The 18,924-nt window shown below is 40.5% G+C and overlaps 1 protein-coding gene and 1 non-coding gene across 4 annotated transcripts; both read left to right on the top strand.

Moving 5' to 3' along the window:
- The first annotated feature begins 557 nt into the window (after positions 1-557).
- On the top strand, positions 558-18,361 carry KANSL2 (KAT8 regulatory NSL complex subunit 2). 3 transcript variants are annotated; one of them, XM_034412303.3, is made up of 10 exons: positions 558-638; positions 1,497-1,755; positions 9,200-9,378; positions 10,513-10,627; positions 11,672-11,835; positions 12,949-13,115; positions 13,438-13,534; positions 15,422-15,675; positions 16,879-17,109; positions 17,719-18,361. In XM_034412303.3, exons 2-10 carry the CDS (start codon positions 1,505-1,507, stop codon positions 17,815-17,817), a joined length of 1,557 nt encoding a protein of 518 aa, XP_034268194.2. In that variant the 5' UTR covers positions 558-638; positions 1,497-1,504; the 3' UTR covers positions 17,818-18,361. The 3 variants fall into 3 exon arrangements, with proteins under 3 accessions (XP_034268194.2, XP_034268193.2, XP_087742955.1); XM_034412302.3 differs by lacking the exon at positions 558-638 and adding an exon at positions 718-1,051; XM_087886829.1 differs by lacking the exon at positions 558-638 and adding an exon at positions 719-947.
- On the top strand, positions 14,686-14,827 carry LOC117663152 (small nucleolar RNA SNORA2/SNORA34 family). The gene has a single exon (XR_004590636.2). It is a non-coding gene; the product is annotated as a small nucleolar RNA SNORA2/SNORA34 family (small nucleolar RNA).
- Positions 18,362-18,924: the final 563 nt, after the last annotated feature.

Below are 18,924 nucleotides of genomic sequence, written 5' to 3'. Positions count from 1 at the left end.
TCATAAAAATACATCATAAATCATAAGATACAACACTTAGTGATGGTCATAGGAAACTAAGCAATCAACACAAATCATGCTAGGAAACTAAATAAAGCAATATACAAGCAACAAAGTCATAAGTAGAAAAGGAGATAGGAAATAGGAAAGATGAAAAAAATAATAGTAATACAGCCTTACTAGTTTGAGAGTGTTATGGGAATTATTTGTTTATAGCACAGTGATGGCATGGCGGAAAAAAAACTTGGTCTGTTTCATATCTAACGAAGCCTATTTAATATAAAATACTTTGTTTATATTAGCTCTCGAAGCAGCTTACTGCAATGAAATTAAAAGCAGGCCATAAAACAGTCAAAATGGTTTAAATCGGGATCGTAAAATAAAATAAAAATAATAATAAAATAATAATAAAATAAAATAAACCGTTAAAAAGCCTGACGCCCTCGGTTTCTCTCCAATGCTTTCCTAGTGAGGAATCCAAGGGCGGTTCTGACCGCCTTTTTCCGCCCCCTCCCCCCCCTTACGCCGGCTCGAATGACATTTCCTTTACCCAATCCCGTCTTGGTCTACGTCATCTCCGGATTGGCTGGCGATAGCGAGCTCGAGGCCCTGCTGAGAGCCAGAGCGCGAGGAGGAAGGTAAGATGGCGGCTGTTGCTGCGCTGACCAAAAAAAAAAAAAAAAAGTGAGGGCGGATTTAGGGCTCCCCCACCCCCCCACCCCCAAGATGGCTCTTCCTCTCGCTCTTGCAAAACGGCTCCCGGGAAAAAGAAGCAGTAGGCGTGGGGGAATCGTATATGGCCGAGGGACCATACTTCTCCTTGAGGGGGAAAGAAAAGCGCCTTCTCGACTGGGTTGGGGAAGGCTTCGCCCCCGCGTGTCTGAATTAAGCGAAGCGCAGAGAACAGAAAGGCGGCGGCGGGGGAGGGACTTTTAATCCCTTTTAGGGTAAAAGAGGGAACATGTTTTGTATGAACTTTAAAGACGTTACTGTTGGGAAGAATCTCCGGCGTTCCGTGAGGATCCTCGCCATTATATAAAAATCTTATCTGGTATTTAGTTACAGGAGCCGCAGCTGCTTAAGCGGTTAAAAAAAATAAAAATAAAAAATAATAAGGGTTAATAGGGAGAAGGCGTGGGGGGGAAGGGGAACAAGGTAATGCCCAGCCAGTTGAGGAACTGGGACGGGAAAAGAGGAAAAGTCGTCGCAAGAGTCTATTTACATTTCTTGCCTTTTCGGGGTTCTGGTCGGGGTGGTGTGAATTGTTTTAAGGTCCGGTGAATCCACGGATTGCCGGTAGTCTGAAATATAGAATCTGTGGTGATTCAAGATTGATCACGAGGAAAGCTTTGCTAGTCAGGAGGAAAACCGAAATAACCTTGTTGGGGGGAACAAAGGGATTTTTATACTAGCAGAAGTGACTCTCTGACTCTCTCTCTCTCTCTCTCTCTCTCTCTCTCTCTTATCTCAAATCTGTACTAACGTGTTCCTTACAGGCACTGGCATGAACAGAATTCGCATTCATGTTTTGCCTTCAAGTCGGGGGCAGCTCACTCCTGTGCCAAGGCCACAAGAAACCTTGTCCTGTGCCTTTGCTCACCGTCCATGCTCTCAGCCTCGTTTGGAAGGGCTCGAGTTCTGCATTAAACACATCCTTGAAGACAGGAATGCACCCTTCAAGCAGTGCAGCTATATTTCCACTAAGAATGGCAGGAGGTGCCCAAACGCAGCTCCCAAGCCGGAGAAGAAAGATGGGTATGCATTCTATACGTTCACATCATTGCTAGAGATGAGCTGAAATTTTGTCTTCTCTCTTCCTCAGCCTTTGGAGCAGATCATAAACACTTCTTGTATCATAGGTCTAATGAAAATAATATACTATATGCATAGAATAATTATGGAATGCCTTAAAGTTACATTCACGCAGTTCTGTCATCCTCTGTCAAGACTGGATGCAAACCATTTGTATTGTGTTCACAGATTTTTTTTTACAGAACATTAACTGAAAAGAGTTGCAGGTTAACATATACAGTACAAAAAGATTTCAGGTTCAATCTGGCATCTCTGAGGAAATTTGAGAAAGGATGAAGGTAGGGAATGCTCTTTAAAATCAATGCCAGTTAGGAAATATGGTACTTAAATAGATGAGCAATATCTATACTTCACATGAGGCAGCTTTCTTTGTTCTAAAGCAACCAAAGGTCCCAACCTTTGCTGCGGCGGGGAGGGGAAGAGGGGATGGTTCCATGCAAGCAGCAGGCGAGCATGCTTGCACAAATCTTTGCCCGAGGGAGGCCACTGTTCCTCAGATAGCCGGATGTGAGTCCCTCCTTGTGAGGTGGGGTCAGGGGATTCAGATGGGCCTACTGATTGCGTACCTGGCTCCCTGCCACGTAACAGCGGTCCTGCCTGAGCTGCTCGACATTATAGCCGGGGTGGCGGTGGAAACCCCCAGACTTATTGTTATGGGGGATTTTAACCTGCCATCTGCTGGTGAGATGTCGGAGACGGCTCGGGAGTTCATGGCTTCCATGACGGCCATGGGCCTGACCCAGGTAGTTCAAGGCCCCACCCACTTGGGGAATCACACTCTGGACTTGATTTTTGTCTCTGATCAGTGGCTGAATGATCTAAGAATAGGGGATATAGACATCAAGCCCTTGTCATGGTCTGATCATTCTCTCCTTCACATTGACTTTCAAGTCACTTCCACCCACCGCAGGGAGACGGAACCAACCAAATGGTTCCGTCCCAGGCGCCTGATGGACCCCGAAAGGTTCCTGATGGAGCTTGGGCCATTTCCTGAGACTCTGGCTCACGACTCGACTGAGGACCTGGTGGTCGCCTGGGACAGGGCGGCTACTGGGGCCTTGGACCGCGTCGTGCCTTTGCGGCCTCTGACCCGATGCCGATCTCGTCTAGCTCCTTGGTTTTCCGAGGAGCTGAGAGAGATGAAGCGTCGGAAAAGACGCCTGGAGAGTGATTGAAGGACAAGCCGATCTGAATCTGACCGAACACAGGTGAGATCTTATATTAAGATCTACCTAGTGGCGATAAAAGCGGCGAAGTCTAGCTACTTCTCCGCTCTTATTGCATCTGCAGAGAACCGCCCAGCTGCGCTGTTTAGGGTGACCCGTTCCCTACTTCAGGTGGGGGTACAGGAAGATCCCTTAAAGGGTCGAGCTGAGGATTTTGTACAATTCCTGCATGATAAAGTCGCTCAGATTCGGGAAGGCCTGGACTCCGATTGGGTAGATCCAGGGGAGGAGACGGGGGCAGGTCTTGAGAGCGTTATCTGGGAAGAGTTTGACTCTGTGGCTCCTGAGGACGTGGACAGGATTCTGGGCAAGCTTAACGTTGCCACATGTTTATTGGACCCGTGTCCCTCCTGGTTGGTACTGGCCTCCCGGGAGGTTACACGAGGCTGGCTCCAGGGGATTATAAATGCTTCTCTGAGTGAGGGTGTCTTTCTCGCCACCTTGAAAGAGGCGGTTGTGAAGCCCCTCCTCAAGAAGCCTTCCCTGGACCCGGCTATATTATCAAATTATCGTCCAGTCTCCAATCTTCGCTTTGTTGCGAAGGTTGTTGAGAGTGTGGTGGCGCGACAACTACCCCGATACCTGGATGAAGTTGTCTATCTGGATCTGTTCCAGTCGGGCTTCAGGTCACGATACAGCACAGAAACGGCATTGGTCGCATTGGTGGATGATCTCTGGAGGGCTCGGGACAGAGGTTGCTCCTCTATCCTGGTCCTATTAGATCTCTCAGCGGCTTTTGATACCATCGACCATGGTATCTTACTGCACCGGCTGGAGGGGTTAGGAATAGGGGGCACCGTTCTTCGGTGGTTCTCTTCCTTCCTCTCTGACCGTTCGCAGTTTGTGTTGGCAGGGGGGCAGAGGTCGACCTCAAGGCACCTTATTTGTGGGGTGCCGCAAGGGTCAGTCCTCTCACCCCTTCTGTTCAACATTTATGTAAAACCGCTAGGTGAGATCATCCGTGGTTTTGGGGTGAGTGTTCATCAGTATGCTGATGACACACAGCTATACATCTCCACCCCAGACCACCCCAATGATGCCCTTGCTGTGATGTCCCGTTGCCTGGAGGCCGTGCGGATCTGGATGGGGAGAAACAAGCTCAGACTCAACCCCTCCAAGACCGAGTGGCTGTGGCTTCCGGCGTCCCGGTATAGTCAGCTGGTACCATCACTGACAATAGGGGATGAGATCTTGCTCCCCACAGAGAGGGCCCGCAACTTGGGTGTCCTCCTGGATTCACGGTTATCTTTAGAAGATCATTTGACGGCCGTGGCCAGGGGTGCCTTTTATCAGGTTCGCCTGATCCGCCAGTTGCGTCCCTTTCTGGATCGGGACGCCTTGCGCACGGTCACTCATGCCCTAGTTACCTCCCGTATGGACTACTGTAATGCTCTCTACATGGGGCTCCCCTTGAAAAGCACCCGGAGGCTCCAACTGGTCCAGAACGTAGCCGCGCGGGTAATTATGGGCGCAGCTCATTACGCCCATGTAACACCTCTCCTATGCGAGCTGCACTGGCTCCCGGTGGTCTTCCGGGTGCGATTCAAGGTGTTAGTTATCACCTTTAAAGCGCTCCATGGCTTAGGACCTGGGTACCTACGAGACCGTCTTTTGCCACCAATAGCCTCCCACCGACCAGTTCGTTCTCACAGGGAGGGACTACTCAGGGTACCGTCAGTCAAATTATGTCAACTGGTGACTCCCAGGGGGAGGGCCTTCTCTGTGGGGGCTCCAACCCTTTGGAATGAACTGCCCCCGGAGATACGGAATATCCCTGATCTCCGTGCTTTCCGCCGTGCCCTCAAGACCCTGATGTTCCAACAGGCAGGGCTAAACATACAAACATGCAAATGATTTTTTAAATGTTATCTAATTCTGGGTTTTATTTAATTGACCAAACTAAGTAACAATTTTAATTAGCAATTTTATGATGTTTGTGTGTCTATATTTTTCTTGACTGTACACCGCCTTGAGTCCTACGGGAGAAAGGCGATATAGAAATATAATAAATAAATAAATAAATAAATGGAGTTTTGCATGCTTGTGCAGCCCAGTTCAAAATGGGTCACAGTCCAGAAATTGGGGACTCTGTTCTTAAGAAACATTTTCATATTTTAGACTTCTCAAATAATTCCAGAGCATCTGTTGATTAAAAATAAGGAGTTGTCACATACCCATATACAATTTTGAGGTAGCTGGACAGTTGTACATATTTCCTTCCAAAACATCCAAAGTCAAGTTTGTCTTACAGACCTACCTCAGTGCTAATCACACAGGCTTAAAGATTGGTACAAAGTTAATAGTTAACTGATTAAAATGAATAGTATACAAAATAGCACATTTAAATAAGCTAGAGTGATTACTAAATAAATGTTTCTACCCAATTTCTGAATCATTAAACATTTAAAACTTCAGTCTTTTTCAAAGCCTTTGATTGCATTGCTGTATAGAACTGTACAGAGATCTTTGAGAAATGCAGTGAAAGTTACAAAACTTTGAAGCCTGGTAAATGAAGAGATTAGAAATAAAAGAAAACATGAGAAAGGAATTTAAACTGACTCAGCTTTCACTCGCTGGCTACAAGAAGGAAGAAAGGAAAAATATTATCAGGATTTAAAATTCTCTTATAGCCATGTCTGTTTCCTGACATGGTCCACCTTGAAAGGTTGACAGTTGAATTGACATTCTTTAAAAAGCTCCTAGAAAAATATAAATGAAGCATTGTTTACAACACAACTATTTAGACTTAGATAAAATTTTTGCATTTGTGTGGGAACAAGCACCGAGGCGCTTCTGGGTTGAAAGGATTAACCAGTGACATCACAATTGCCTGGGTGGATGCCCAGTTGGTGCTTCTTTCACATCCCTGCCAGGAGCTGGAGCAAAGGATGAGAGAGCTCACCCACCTATGGCAGCACGCAGCACTTGGGTCTTGAACCCGGGCTTGCTAACTTCCAATCCAGCATCCTAACCATGAGAGCCACTGTGCTCTTAGATGAAATAATAATTAGGAAAGATACAGGAGCATTTATTTAAATTATTAGGTTACGTTTATATTTTCTACAGAAATTTAAAGCAGCATATAGAGTTTTCCCCTAGTTTTGCTGACAACAACCATGTTTAGTAGGTTGGGCCAAAAAAGCCCCTCTAGAATGTGATGGTTTGTTTCATGGCTGAGGACAAAAGCAAAGCATGAACTCTGGATTATGGAACAAAGAATGATGGATGCCATTTACTTGTGCCAGTTTCACCTTTTTTCACAGCAAATTGGGATTCTTTGGGAAAAAATGGCTGTGTTTCTGAAACTTCTTTAGCATTAAATTTCAAGTCACAAGCCTTTGTTTATACATTCTCCTTTACCCTTTACTCTCCACAATCATGAAGAATAAATCAGAAGCATATATTTCCATTTTAACTAACAATTAAAACATTTCATTAAATCACAATTTGTTTGAAACTTGCTCATTTGGAAGCTTTTACTAGTCTAATCCAATGTTAGTAATAATGGAATGGGCTCTTGAGATGCAACAACAAGAACAAGGTCCTATTTTTGCAATGCTGCTTGATAAATGTTTATGATGTGTATGTGATTCTCAGACCTTGTTGAAATCTGGTTCCCGTCAGTGCACACCTGTTTTGGCCATTGGTCAAGGAAAATGGGGATCCTAATCTGTAGTGTCTGGAAAGCCACAAACATCTCAATTTCAAGTAGCACAAGTTGAATATGAAAGTACTGTATAGTTTTCTGAGTTTGCAGCTTTCTTAGAAGAGGACTGGAGACTTCAATACATAGACCTTTAAGTATAATGTGTATTTTTTGAGAACTGGAGCATGTTAATAATCCAAACTGGAGACCTTTAGATGTATTGGGATTATGGAAGTATAGACTCAAGGGCACCCAGTCAGGGAAGACTACTATAAGAAGAGCGCATATCATTTTTGTTTTGAAGGAAGTATGTTTAGCAACTTTGAAAGCATTGTTTTATTGTTCCTTTTCTAATGTGTACCATATAATGGTTCTCTTCATTTTGGTTCCTTATTTTCCAAATGCTTGAGGGCAACATCCAAATTGCCTGCTTCAGTATTCAATCATGATTCTACATTCCACACACTCTTATGAGTGTTTTGTTTAAATGTGAACTACCAACTGTGCTAGTCTCATTATGAAATCCTTGCCTTTGGCCTACAGGGGAAGAGACTTCTTAAGGTTTGCTTGCTGACAACTTTAAAGGATGTTAAAGAAATGCTTTAGAGCAGTAATCCCCAACCTTACCAGCTTGGCAGCCCAGCACAGTAGGGGAGTGAATTGGAAGTGGATGTGTGTGCACTGGTGCAAATGACGGGTGCACATGCCCTCCACTCGCATCAATGGAGCATTGCATATGAGTGATGGGCGCTTTCGCTTATGCGCAAAACTCTACTCACACAAGCGGCATGTACTTGTGCTCATGCGTGAAGCTCCACTCATGCAAGGAGAGGACGCTTGAGCAGAGAGTGCTTGCGATCATGCACGAAGCTCCACTCGCTTGAATGGAGGGTGCTTGCATTTGAAGCTCCTACTCACGTGAATGGAGCTTCACACCCTCCATTCAAGTGCCCTCCGCTCACACGAATGGAGTTTTTCATGCGAGCGCAAAGGCCCACTACTCACGAATGGAGCTTTGCGCACATGCACTTGCCTGCCACTTTTGCAAGTGGAGCTTTGCGTGTATCTGCTTGTGGCTCAGCTTTGGTGACCCCTGCTTTAGAGTGAAGTGATGACTTCCACTGAAATTCCATCAGTTCTCCTGAAAGCCTTGAGAACACATGCAGATTCAGAGTTAGGAAGTAAGATTAGCAGATAGCTGTAGCAGACACCTCTCTGCCCCCAGAGGAAAGAAAAAGTTCTTGTTACCGTCTTTAAAATATAACTTTATTGGCCTTTAAAACATTTTAAAAGTTATTAATTTGTAATGTAAACTACACGTAGTCCTTGACATATGACCACAATGGAACCTGCCCATCATGGTCCTAAGTTATGACAGCTGTAAATTGGGTAATCCACATGACTCATCCAATTTTATAACCTTTTGTGGCAGTTGTTAAGTATACGCTATGGTCATTAAGCGAACCAGTGGTTTGCTCTAGCCAGTTTTGCCAAAAACCTGAAATAAATGGTTTTGGCAAAAGTTATGTAAATGTGTTCATGTGACTGTGGGGCCCTCGGCTGTCAGAACTTCAGAACTAGGTCATAAGTACCTCCAGGGTGATCCTTGTAACTTCAGATGGTCACAAGTCAAGGACTAGTAATAAATAGCCCTATATCACTACAAGTAGTCCTCAGCTTACGATCACAGTTGAGCCTAAAATTTATTATGTTAAGTGAAAATTTGTTAAGGGAGTTTTGCCTCATTTTACGACATTTCCTGCCACATTTGTTAAGTGAATCACTGCAGTTGTTAACAATATGGTTGTCAAGTGAATCTGGTTCCCCCATTGACTTTGCTTCTCAGAAATTTGCAAAAAACAAATATCACATGATCCCGAACACTGCAACGGTCATAAATATGAACCAGTTGCCCAAGGATTTGAATTTTGTTCACATAATTATGGGGATGCTACAAAGGTTGCAATTGTGAAAAACAGTCATGTCACTTTTCAGTGCCATTGTAACTTTGAAAGGTCACTAATTGAACTGTTGTAAGTTGAAAACTACCTATACTATGAGAGTACAATAGTATTAATATCACAATAGTACTACACACTAGTGTAAGAGACAGTGTACTTGAATGAAAAAATCTTTTTCTGTTAAAACGAAATGGGTGGTAGCAGGGAATCTGGTAGAGAGCTATAAATGATTTGGGAAGAACTTCGATTGATTTCATTAAGGGGAAGAAAACAGATGAGACTGAGGTAAAGGCAGTCTAGCCTAGTAGGAAAAGGAAGCAAAGGAAGTGGGACTGAGATGAGCATGTCAGCAGGAGTGATTAGTGCAAAATCTCCCAAACTGAGCAACTTCCAGTTATATTCAGTTTATTGATTCCTACATAACAGAATAACAGAGTTGGAAGGGACCTTGGAAGTCTTCTAGTGGGCCTTTCTTTAAACAATATGGAAGTGTGTGTTTGTTAGCTATTTTGGAAATTACAATCCATAACTTGCTGTTTCGCCTTTCTACCTAGTGTGTCATTCTGTGCTGAACATGCTCGCAGAAACGTGTTGGCCTTACAGGCTCAAATGAAGAAGTCTAATCCTAGCCCTGTGAGAGAGTCTCTTCTCTGTCAGCTGAGTTCCTATGCAAAGACGGAGCAGGGCTCCCAAACTGCAGAAAATAACCGTAGTGAGGGCAGCAGGATATTGGGTAAGTAGAAGAGATGATAGTTATCTTGGACATTTTTTATTCTTTTAAAATTAGATGCATATTAGCTTGATCATATAGCTTGATCATATTCTAACAAACATCTTTCAATATGTAGTTTAAAACAAAGCAACCCAGAAAAGATGGAAGCAGATAATGTTCAGTCTCACCCAGTACCAGATTAAATTTTTTTAATTACATGCATTTATGTTTCCCTTTACTGTTTTTTAATAATAGGTTCAGCTTAAATATCTTGAGAAGTCACAAATTTATATTTTAGCAAAGGGCATTGACTCTGCATTCAGAAGTCGTAAAGCATAAATATTTTGTTGTTTTGGTTACATTATTTAATTTAGGAATAGTTCTAGAGGGAAGTTACATTTAACATAATACGTTTACTGATGAATCCTATAAATCATACGGACCATTTGCAGAATAATCCAAACACTCAGAAAATATATTTTTCTGAGTAAGCTGTAAAATATAAGAATATCCTGTATCAGGATGGCATCCTGTGCCTTTGGTTTGTTTTTACAGAGATCTCAGCCTTAATTTGAAAGCTCTCTGCAAGTAGACAACTCAGTTTTCTAAAAAGAATTTGCTTTCACTTCCCTGTAGGTAGTTGGATGAAGAATGTAAGAAATTTAAAATATTAAGTTGATAATGGATGCAGCATATATTAATCGGTGGATAGTTAAAATTAGATGTGGAGATGATTTGAATTTGTGAACTGTATGGTTTATACTTTAAAAAACCTCAACCACATAAGAATCTCTTCCTTCTGCCAAATAAGATGACCAAATAAATATGTTGATTATGGTGCTAGGTTTGTTTCCTTACCAAATCAAGGTTATATTATGGGTGTATTGGTCTGACATTTAGGTAAATAAAAAGGTGAGATTTTCCTATTATGCTCTAGTGATTAGTTTTAATGCTGTGTTTATGATTAAGTGAGTATTTTATGGATATCCTACTGTTCTGATTGATGGACATGCTTATATCAGCTTATAGAAGTACATGTTCATATGAGATTTTTACTTTGGTAGCTCTGTTTTAGTTTTATATTGATGACATTACACTAATTTTACTAAAGAATGTAGACTGTCAACATATTTTTCTTCTCTTTTGTTTTTCCAGATGAAGACAGCTGGAGTGAGGGAGACCAGGAGCCTCTTACTGTGGATCAGACATGGAGAGGTGATCCTGATAGTGAAGCAGATAGCATTGATAGTGACCAAGAGGATCCTTTAAAGTAAGTCTCTTGAGTAAGGTTGTGTGAATTACCGCTGCAGAGTTGTGCAGTAGAGCTAGTTAATTTCAAAAAAAATATATTTGAACATTACTGATAATGAGCTTTCAAAGACAAAGTTCTTGCTTTAACATAATCCTTCCTCCTCCAGAACAATTTGGGTCATACTTCCCAGCATCAATTTTGACTAGTTCTCTTTAAGAGCACCAGAATAGTTGATGATGGGGTATATAGGTGGGAAGCTTCAAATGTTCCTAAACTACAAAGTGCAGTATCCCCCCTCATTGGACCGACTGACTGATGGTTGAAAGTTGTGGTTAGTGGCATGCAGAGGACCTAAGTTTCATCAGTCCTACTCTGTCCACAAAACCCTTGAGTCCAATCTGTATTCATAAATACATGTTTTGAATATTTTGACCGTTATGAATGAAAGCAAATTAATGTTGATCATTAATCTACAACTGATGTTTTGTTTGGCCTACCCTTTTTTTCTGAGGCACGAAAAGTATATTAGTCCATAACGTCTTCATTTATAACTTTATTTGTAGCCCTATAAAGTTTCAAATATTTCTAGGTAACTTGTGTAGTTATTCCACATGTGTAATTTGCCATATGTTCTGGTGTGCGATTAAGCAGCAACTGGGTAATGTATCAACCACATTTTATACTAACTGAAAATTATAAACAATTGTTGAGAGAAGGCCTTGTAGAATGCATTTTTGAAAGTTGTCATCTCATATTTTCTCATCCTTTAAAGTGTACAAAAATATTTCAGATCATTACTTGTATTTAGGACAGTACTGTAAGCTGTAGATGTGTAGCTCCTAAGCTCTTGAGGGTTACTCCAGGAGATATTGTGTTGAACTTCCTCAAATTAGCATTTTGGTTTCAAAATGTTTTGCATTATTCCCTACTGAAGGTCACAGGTCTTGCTGATTGATTGCTTTGCTTTTAAATAGCTTACTTTTGTTACCTGACACTGCTTTAGGTGATTCTCCATGTTAATGATTAGAGAGGATGAGTTGTGATTGGATCCTGTTTGTGCAGACATGCTGGTGTGTATACGGCTGAGGAGGTGGCACTGATCATGCGAGAAAAACTGATCCGGCTACAGTCTCTGTATATTGATCAGTTCAAACGGCTTCAGCACCTTCTGAAAGAGAAGAAGCGCCGGTATTTGCACAGCCGGAAGGTGGAACATGAAGCCATAGGTAAATGGCTACAACTCTGACCATAAGCTGAAGACATCACAAAATTTGGTGTGAAATTCATTAGAGCAGCTATCAGAAGCAGTTTATCAAGAGAGCTTGGGGACTACTTTTTTTGTAGATATATCTTGATTTTTTTTTTTTTTGCCTGTTAATATTTACTTGAAGTGGTACTTATTAAGGTAATGTTCAGATTAATTAGAAATATTCAGCATTTGAGCACCATCTGTTCCTAAAAATAGAACTGCATTGTAGCCACGAGTGAAAGAGAGCTTCATATACCATTTGTCTGAATTCAGAGATCTGTTGTAATCATTAAGAAAATATTTGGCTCCTATAACTAATAAAATCTTCATTATTTCATGAATTTCATGAAGAGAAAGTGTTTGCGTAAATATCACCAGTCAGTTATCCTATGAGACTAGCTAAGTAAACATTTCTTAATTGTTTCAAAAGTTATTTTAATTAGTTCTAACAAAGTGCTTTTATATATATTAACAGAGTAGTTTTTGAAATATGTGTTCTGAAAACATCACCCCAAAAGTCTTCCATGACAACACTGCTGGAAGATGGTGCTTTCTCTAGATTGCACCTTGATTCTTTTTTACTTACCTTTTAAAAATCTTGTGAAGTGCTACATTTATTCTCAGAGTAGTAGAACCTTACAGACATCATAGTTTTACAGAACAGGATGGGCAGCATTTCAAGGGTTGAGGGATGCAAGACAGCCTTCCAATCTGACCAATTCTCAACCTTAAAATTCTTCCAAAACGGGCTAGCATTAAATCCCAAAGGAACTATTTTAGGCCTTAATATTGTGGGGATGGGGAGAGAGTGTAATGGAAGTAGGAAACCTAACATTGGAAATCACACTATTGAAATAACAATACAATGCGGAGTGAAAGGAAGCTTCAGGTTGCTCATCCCTGCAGTAGAATTATGGTGATCTTTTTGTATTTCTCTTCTGAAGCAACTATCAAATCTGTAAGAATTGGGCTAAAGCAGTTTCTTTCCCAAAGCAGAATGAGTAAACTCCCAGAAGAACTCTTTTGATCTGTAGTAGAAGGGTATAATACTTTAATTCTACATTGAGGATGCGTTATTAATGTCTTCCAGGTAGCAGTCTCCTGACAGGTCCAGAGGGTCTTCTGTCTAAAGAACGTGAAAACTTGAAGCAGTTGAAATACTTGAGGCGTTACCGACAACGCTATGGTGTGGAGGCTCTCTTACATCGGCAGCTGAAGGAACGCAGAATGCTGGCTACAGAGGGTGCTGGCCAGCAGGTAATTGAGACTTATTTGCTTCTCTGTTTGGTCCAGGGGTGATGGAAATTGTGTGCCTGATTATTTTATGAAAGCAAAGCATAAAAATGAAGTAACTCTTAATTTCCAGATATGTGCAAGCTCTGCCACATGCAGAATTCAAAACCAAATGTTTTCAAGGGAATATCAATTTGGGGAAAGTAAAACTCCTTCACGATGAGGCACTAAAAACACAGGAGGAGTTGATGTGTATATTTCATAGGCTGATGTGTGACTGAAAGAATTCATTTTAAAACAGTGGCTTCTCTAAAATATTATCTTGTGTTTGGTTTGTACCTTCCAGGCACATACTACCCGTTCTAGCCAGAGGTGTTTGGCCTTTGTAGATGATGTTCGATGTTCCAACCAGTCTCTCCCAATGACAAGACATTGCCTTATTCGTATCCTCTTTTTCACTGGTGTTAGTATTAATACTTCTCACAAATAGACCAATTTAACACATTTGAATTTTTTGAAATTAATATCTATTTTTTTAACAAACTTTTTAATCTTAAAAATAAAACATTAAGAAAATTAAAAGTACAAATATCTTAAAATAGTATCAATTCTGATCACAGAATCTCTGCCATAGTAGCACATATTGCTGCATCCTTTGATTAGTAGAAAATATCATATTTTCCAAAACAGATTACACATTTCTGACAACCATTCCTTTGATATCTGGAATATTTCTTAATATTCTTTTTGCCACCATCCAGGTTTGATATAAACTCAATTCCTGATAAACAGTCGAACTCCAAAGCTTTGATATGTGATTCAACATCTTTGGTACTGGATGGGTTTATTGTCCCAGAGAGACCCACTGCATAACCTGGGGATCCTGCTAGACTCTCGGTTCCTGCTCAAGGAGCAGGGGACAGCCATGGCTAGGAGACACTTTGTACATTTTTTTCATTTTCATTTTTATTTGATTTATATACCGCCCTACTCCCGAAGGACTCAGGGCGGTGAACAGCCACAAGATAAAACACATAGATACAAAATTTAAAAGCAAAGTAAAACCGAATTAAACAATTTGGCCCAAGACAGATTTAAAACACCCCAATAATTTAAAACAGATTAAAATTTACATTTTAAAAAGGGGGGAAAGGGAAAAGATTAGGCCAGGCCAGCCTGATGGAATAAAAAGTTTTGTGTTGTGCACCATCTGTGCCCCTTCCTGGACCATGAGGCTGCATTATCATTCATGCCCTGGTTACCTCCAGAATGGATCATTGCAATGTGCTGTACATGGGTCTGGTCTTGGAAAGCATCCAGGAACTTCACCTGGTGCAGAATGTGGCTGTGTGGACAGTTATTTATTAATTAATAAAATTTATGTAGCTGACCATCTCACAAGAAGTGACTTACAACGTCTTACTGTGTATTACTGTGATTGATTTAAAGCTATCATCCCAGCTTCCACCAAACTCTTCATTAAAATGATTTTCCATCAAAGGTTTTTTTCCCCCTAAAGTGTAAGATATTCATGAGTATTATCAAAACTCAATTCCTGTCTCAATATGGCCCAAAGATTTCCCACCAGCTTTTCTTGGCCCTGAATCAAGGCTGGTGGCTTGCTGTAGCCTCTGGTTTCAAGCAGGAGCCCAAAGAAGTGACTTCCTATGGTCTGTTGGCTGTTCCATAGCTTCAGAATTAAACTGGAACAGTCAATTCAGTTGGAAGCAACAATAAAACTTCACAAAATTGCAGTAAAGCCACAGCCTGAAATACAACCAGATTGTTTGGATTACTTCAGCCCCATGTGTGAATGTATATGAGAAAAGGCTCTTCTAAAAGGCTTAATGTTAACTTTTAGGCCAGCAAAAAATAATATTTAGAATTCACTATGCAATGGTATTTATTAGTTGGAAGCTTGTGGTCTGAGCTAAATTCTGTTGTAAATTTAATTTTTTTGGCAGGAAATTATATTTTCAGTTACGTATAAATGTTGCTACTAAAAATTCAACGTTTGTGTAGTTTAGATACTTATTTTTATTTTGAAGTTAGAGAACAATCAGTCCACTAGTATAGATCAATACCCCAGTTCTAAATCAAAAGCTGATTTTTATTATTGGTTAACAGATGATGCTAATGTATACAGAGCTCATATTTAACTCCAATATCTTCTAACACATACAAGATTATCCAAGGAAAAAAGTAATAAAATTACCCTTTATTTCTCTAGTTTACATACTGTATGTTTCCAAGGTCAGATGACTTGCTTAAAGGTCTACTTTTTATACTGCATTGCAAATTTTGCCAAATTTCCTTGACTCCATCGTCAGATATTTGCCAGGACACCAATCAACTCCTATTTAAATTGTGCCAAGGGTCAGAAGAAGCACCCTGTAGCAAACCAGTGCCTGTAAACCTTTCTGAAAATCCCTGCTGCCCACTCCATCTACAGCTACCACCTCAGATGTATATTCCTGAACAGGTACTGTGTGTTCCTGAGGAACTGGAAACCACTTCCACGGATCTCTACTTGAGTGCAGCTGAACTCTGCCCCACGGAGAGTTTGCCACTGGAGTTCAGTGATGTAAGTATCTTATGAGGCATTGCAGAAGACCCCATGATCTTTGAGCTGGATCAAAGGATATAGGGAAAATGCAAATACAGTATGTCAAGTTTCCGAAAGATGCCCTAATTAATTCATGAGCCTGAATTCACTTCAGTTCTCCCTCTCTCCTGCTCATGGCAACTTGAAAGCTTTGCAAGTTGACACAGTACTTATATCAAACTTTATGATGTAAGAGAGACTGAAAGCAAAAGAAAGGCAAACAATTAAGAACAGTAAGATAATCAGAGTTACAGAATGAAATAGTCATTTTTCTATTCATCCAATGTGTAAAACAGCAACAGAAGATGACTATACTCTCAGGGTGTGTAACATGGCTTTTCTGAATATATGGTTCAGTTCTTAATAATTTCCCATAGGCAGTGAAAGTTAAGTGTTTAATGCTACATGTACAACAATGGGTAGGCCACTTACTATCATATTTCCTATCCCCTTTATAATTCTTTAAAATGAAATTATTTGACTTATAAGGGTATTCAATTGGTGAGGGTTGGAGAGAGTGCACTGGATATTTTGGAATGTCTTTGAAAAATAAGATTGTTAAAATTTGTATTTTGGAATTCTTAAAACCTTTTTCTACTCTGTCCACAAAGAGTGCATTTTTATTATAGATAGTCCTCGACTTATGACAACAATTGAGCCCAAAATTTATGTTGCTAAGTGAGAGAGTTGGGTGAATTTTGCCTCATTTTATGACCTTTCATGTTAAGTGAATCATTGTAGTTGTTAAGTTAGTACATAATTGTTAAGTAAATCTGGTTTCCCATTGACTTTGCCAGAAAGTAGTAAAGTGATCATATGACCCTGGGACAGTGCAACTGTCATAAGTACATGCCAGTTGCCTAGCATCTGAATTTTGATCATGTGACCATGGGGATGGTGCAACAGTCATAAGTGTTAAAGCCAGTCATAAGTCACTTTTCAGTGCTGTTGTAACTTTGAATTGTTGCTAAACAAATGGTTGTAAGTTGAGGACTATTCTAAATGAAATGAAGCTTAGTCAGACTGCCAAAAGTTATTTTTTTCATTCTTTTTAATTAAAGGGGGGGGGCCTTATTTTTATGCCTTCCTATTTACACACAGAAGTTGGTTGGGAGGAAAAACCTAGTGGCCGGCACTGTGTTCCCCCGACCCCAAATGGGCTTCTTTGTTGTTCTCTGATAGGATTTGGATGTTGTTGGAGATGGTATGCAGTGTCCCCCTTCTCCTCTGCTTGCTGATGCTTCTGCTGCCCTTGACAACCAACTGAGCAAAAATGTGGCTGAAGCTCCCATAATTGTGTGCTCAGATGAAGAATCTGTTCGACAAGGACTTCCAACACAGGCAGGAAGGGGAAGTTTTCCCAGAGAAATCACACTTCTTGCATCGGAACCTCCACAAGAGCCATCAGCGCAGGTACTGTGCTAGGTTTGGAGGATTTCCTCTGGTGGGGCTTCTTTTGTTTTAGGGGTAGCTAGTTGCCAAGTGTTACTGTTAGAACAGCCTATTCTATAAAGGCCTCCTTGAAAAGAGTCAGCCAGACTTTTCATATACACAGGCGGACCATAAAGAAAATGAGGAGCCAGTTTTGTTTGTCAAAGGGATTAGCCATCTGCTCACCGCATGGATTGGGGGAAAGTTTGAGGAAAGGATCATTATCTCCCCTTTCTCCTCCCCCCCCCCCAAAAAAAAAACCCAGCACAGCTGGTCGGTAGTAGTATTGGGAGGGTTAAGAACTGGCAGGTGGTGGAAGCCTTTGAATTGCTAGAGTTTCAGTTGGTAAACATTCAAGCAATTTCTCTTGAAATGTCTTCTCAGCTGCTTTATTTGTTGACTTGCTTAGAATATAGACAAATTTTGCATACAGATTATGTATCTGAATCCTTATTTTCATAACATCCAGAAAGAAAAAACAGCTTATTGATATCTGGTTGAATTATTATTTTAATTGGCTAATGTATTAATATGATTGCAATTTGTATTATTGTTATAAAAATTACAGGATCAATTATCTATCTCTATTAGAATACGCAGCATCTTGTAACAAGTGGATCAAGGTTGGAGGACAATAAGAAAGACGAACCTGCAACCAATGGGAATTCAGAACCAGCCGCTATCAACTGAGATGGAAAAAACCTGTCTCCTGTCCATAAAGCATCTGCTGCTGCTCTTGGACTCTTTTTGGCTTCCATTGTTTTGCCAGCTCTCTATTAAATCTTGCCCAGATTTAATGTCTATCTGGAAAACCATGTGAGAGGCAGCTTTAGCATGTTTGACTGACTTCTTTCAGATCTCATTTCAGGGAATGCCTTTTGGTTTCCGGTATAAGTGGAGAGAAAAACAGGAAATCTTAATGTTCAATTAATACAAAAAGCAAAAGCCTCTGCTTTATTCATAGTCATAGGCCCTGATAAGAGGAAATGGCTTAGAGTATTTTCCATAGTTGAATTATTGGGAGTGTATTTGAAGTCACAGGCTGAGCCATGCTAAAAGCAGAGCTTTTTATTATCTGTACTGTACACTAGCCTGTTGATGTATAATGTGCACATAGCTGGATTTTTTTTCTTTTCCTTTAGCACTGAAGCCCGTATAAGCAATTTTCCACTTCTACATTATAATGTGTATAAATCCCTTGTAGTATAAAAATAAAAATACTGGATACATTTTATAGCTTGCTCTTCTAATCGTGTGAATGTAATTAGTTCCTTTGCCAAACTCTCTAGAGAGAAGAAATTGCAGAGCCAATTAAAAAATGATTATTTGGCCCCCTGAGTAGAAACAGGAACAAGAAAGCAAACAGAATACTGTGTATTTTGCATTGGAACCCAAGGACTCAAAGGCAGATGAATATAATTTCCTTGTTCACTTTCGATGCAAATCTTTTAAAACGTCAAATTTTACCAATGTTACTTACATCTCCATTTTGTTATATCCAATATAAGGCAACATTTAGCTTGTGATGAAGGGCACTGATGGAGAATCAACAGAGTTCCCTCAAAGTGTTGGTTCTGTGCCTTCATATCCCAAAGCTTACATTTGTTCCTCTGCCTTCAAATAGAAGCCAATGTTACAAAAAACTAAAAAAATCTCTGGGGTTTTTTTCCTGAATGAATACTGTCCAAAATGGTTCAATGTTTTGATTCCAATTCAAAATGGTTGCGTCTATAGGTAGTTCTCAACTTATAACCTTAACTGAGATGGGAATCCATTGCTAAGCTCCATTGCTAAGTG

Source organism: Pantherophis guttatus, chromosome 2 (assembly GCF_059756535.1).
Source record: "Pantherophis guttatus breed Tessera chromosome 2, ASM5975653v1, whole genome shotgun sequence".
NCBI lineage: Eukaryota > Metazoa > Chordata > Lepidosauria > Squamata > Colubridae > Pantherophis > Pantherophis guttatus.
Note: the sequence above shows the minus strand (reverse complement) of the source record. Positions and strands in the feature narration are given on the sequence as shown.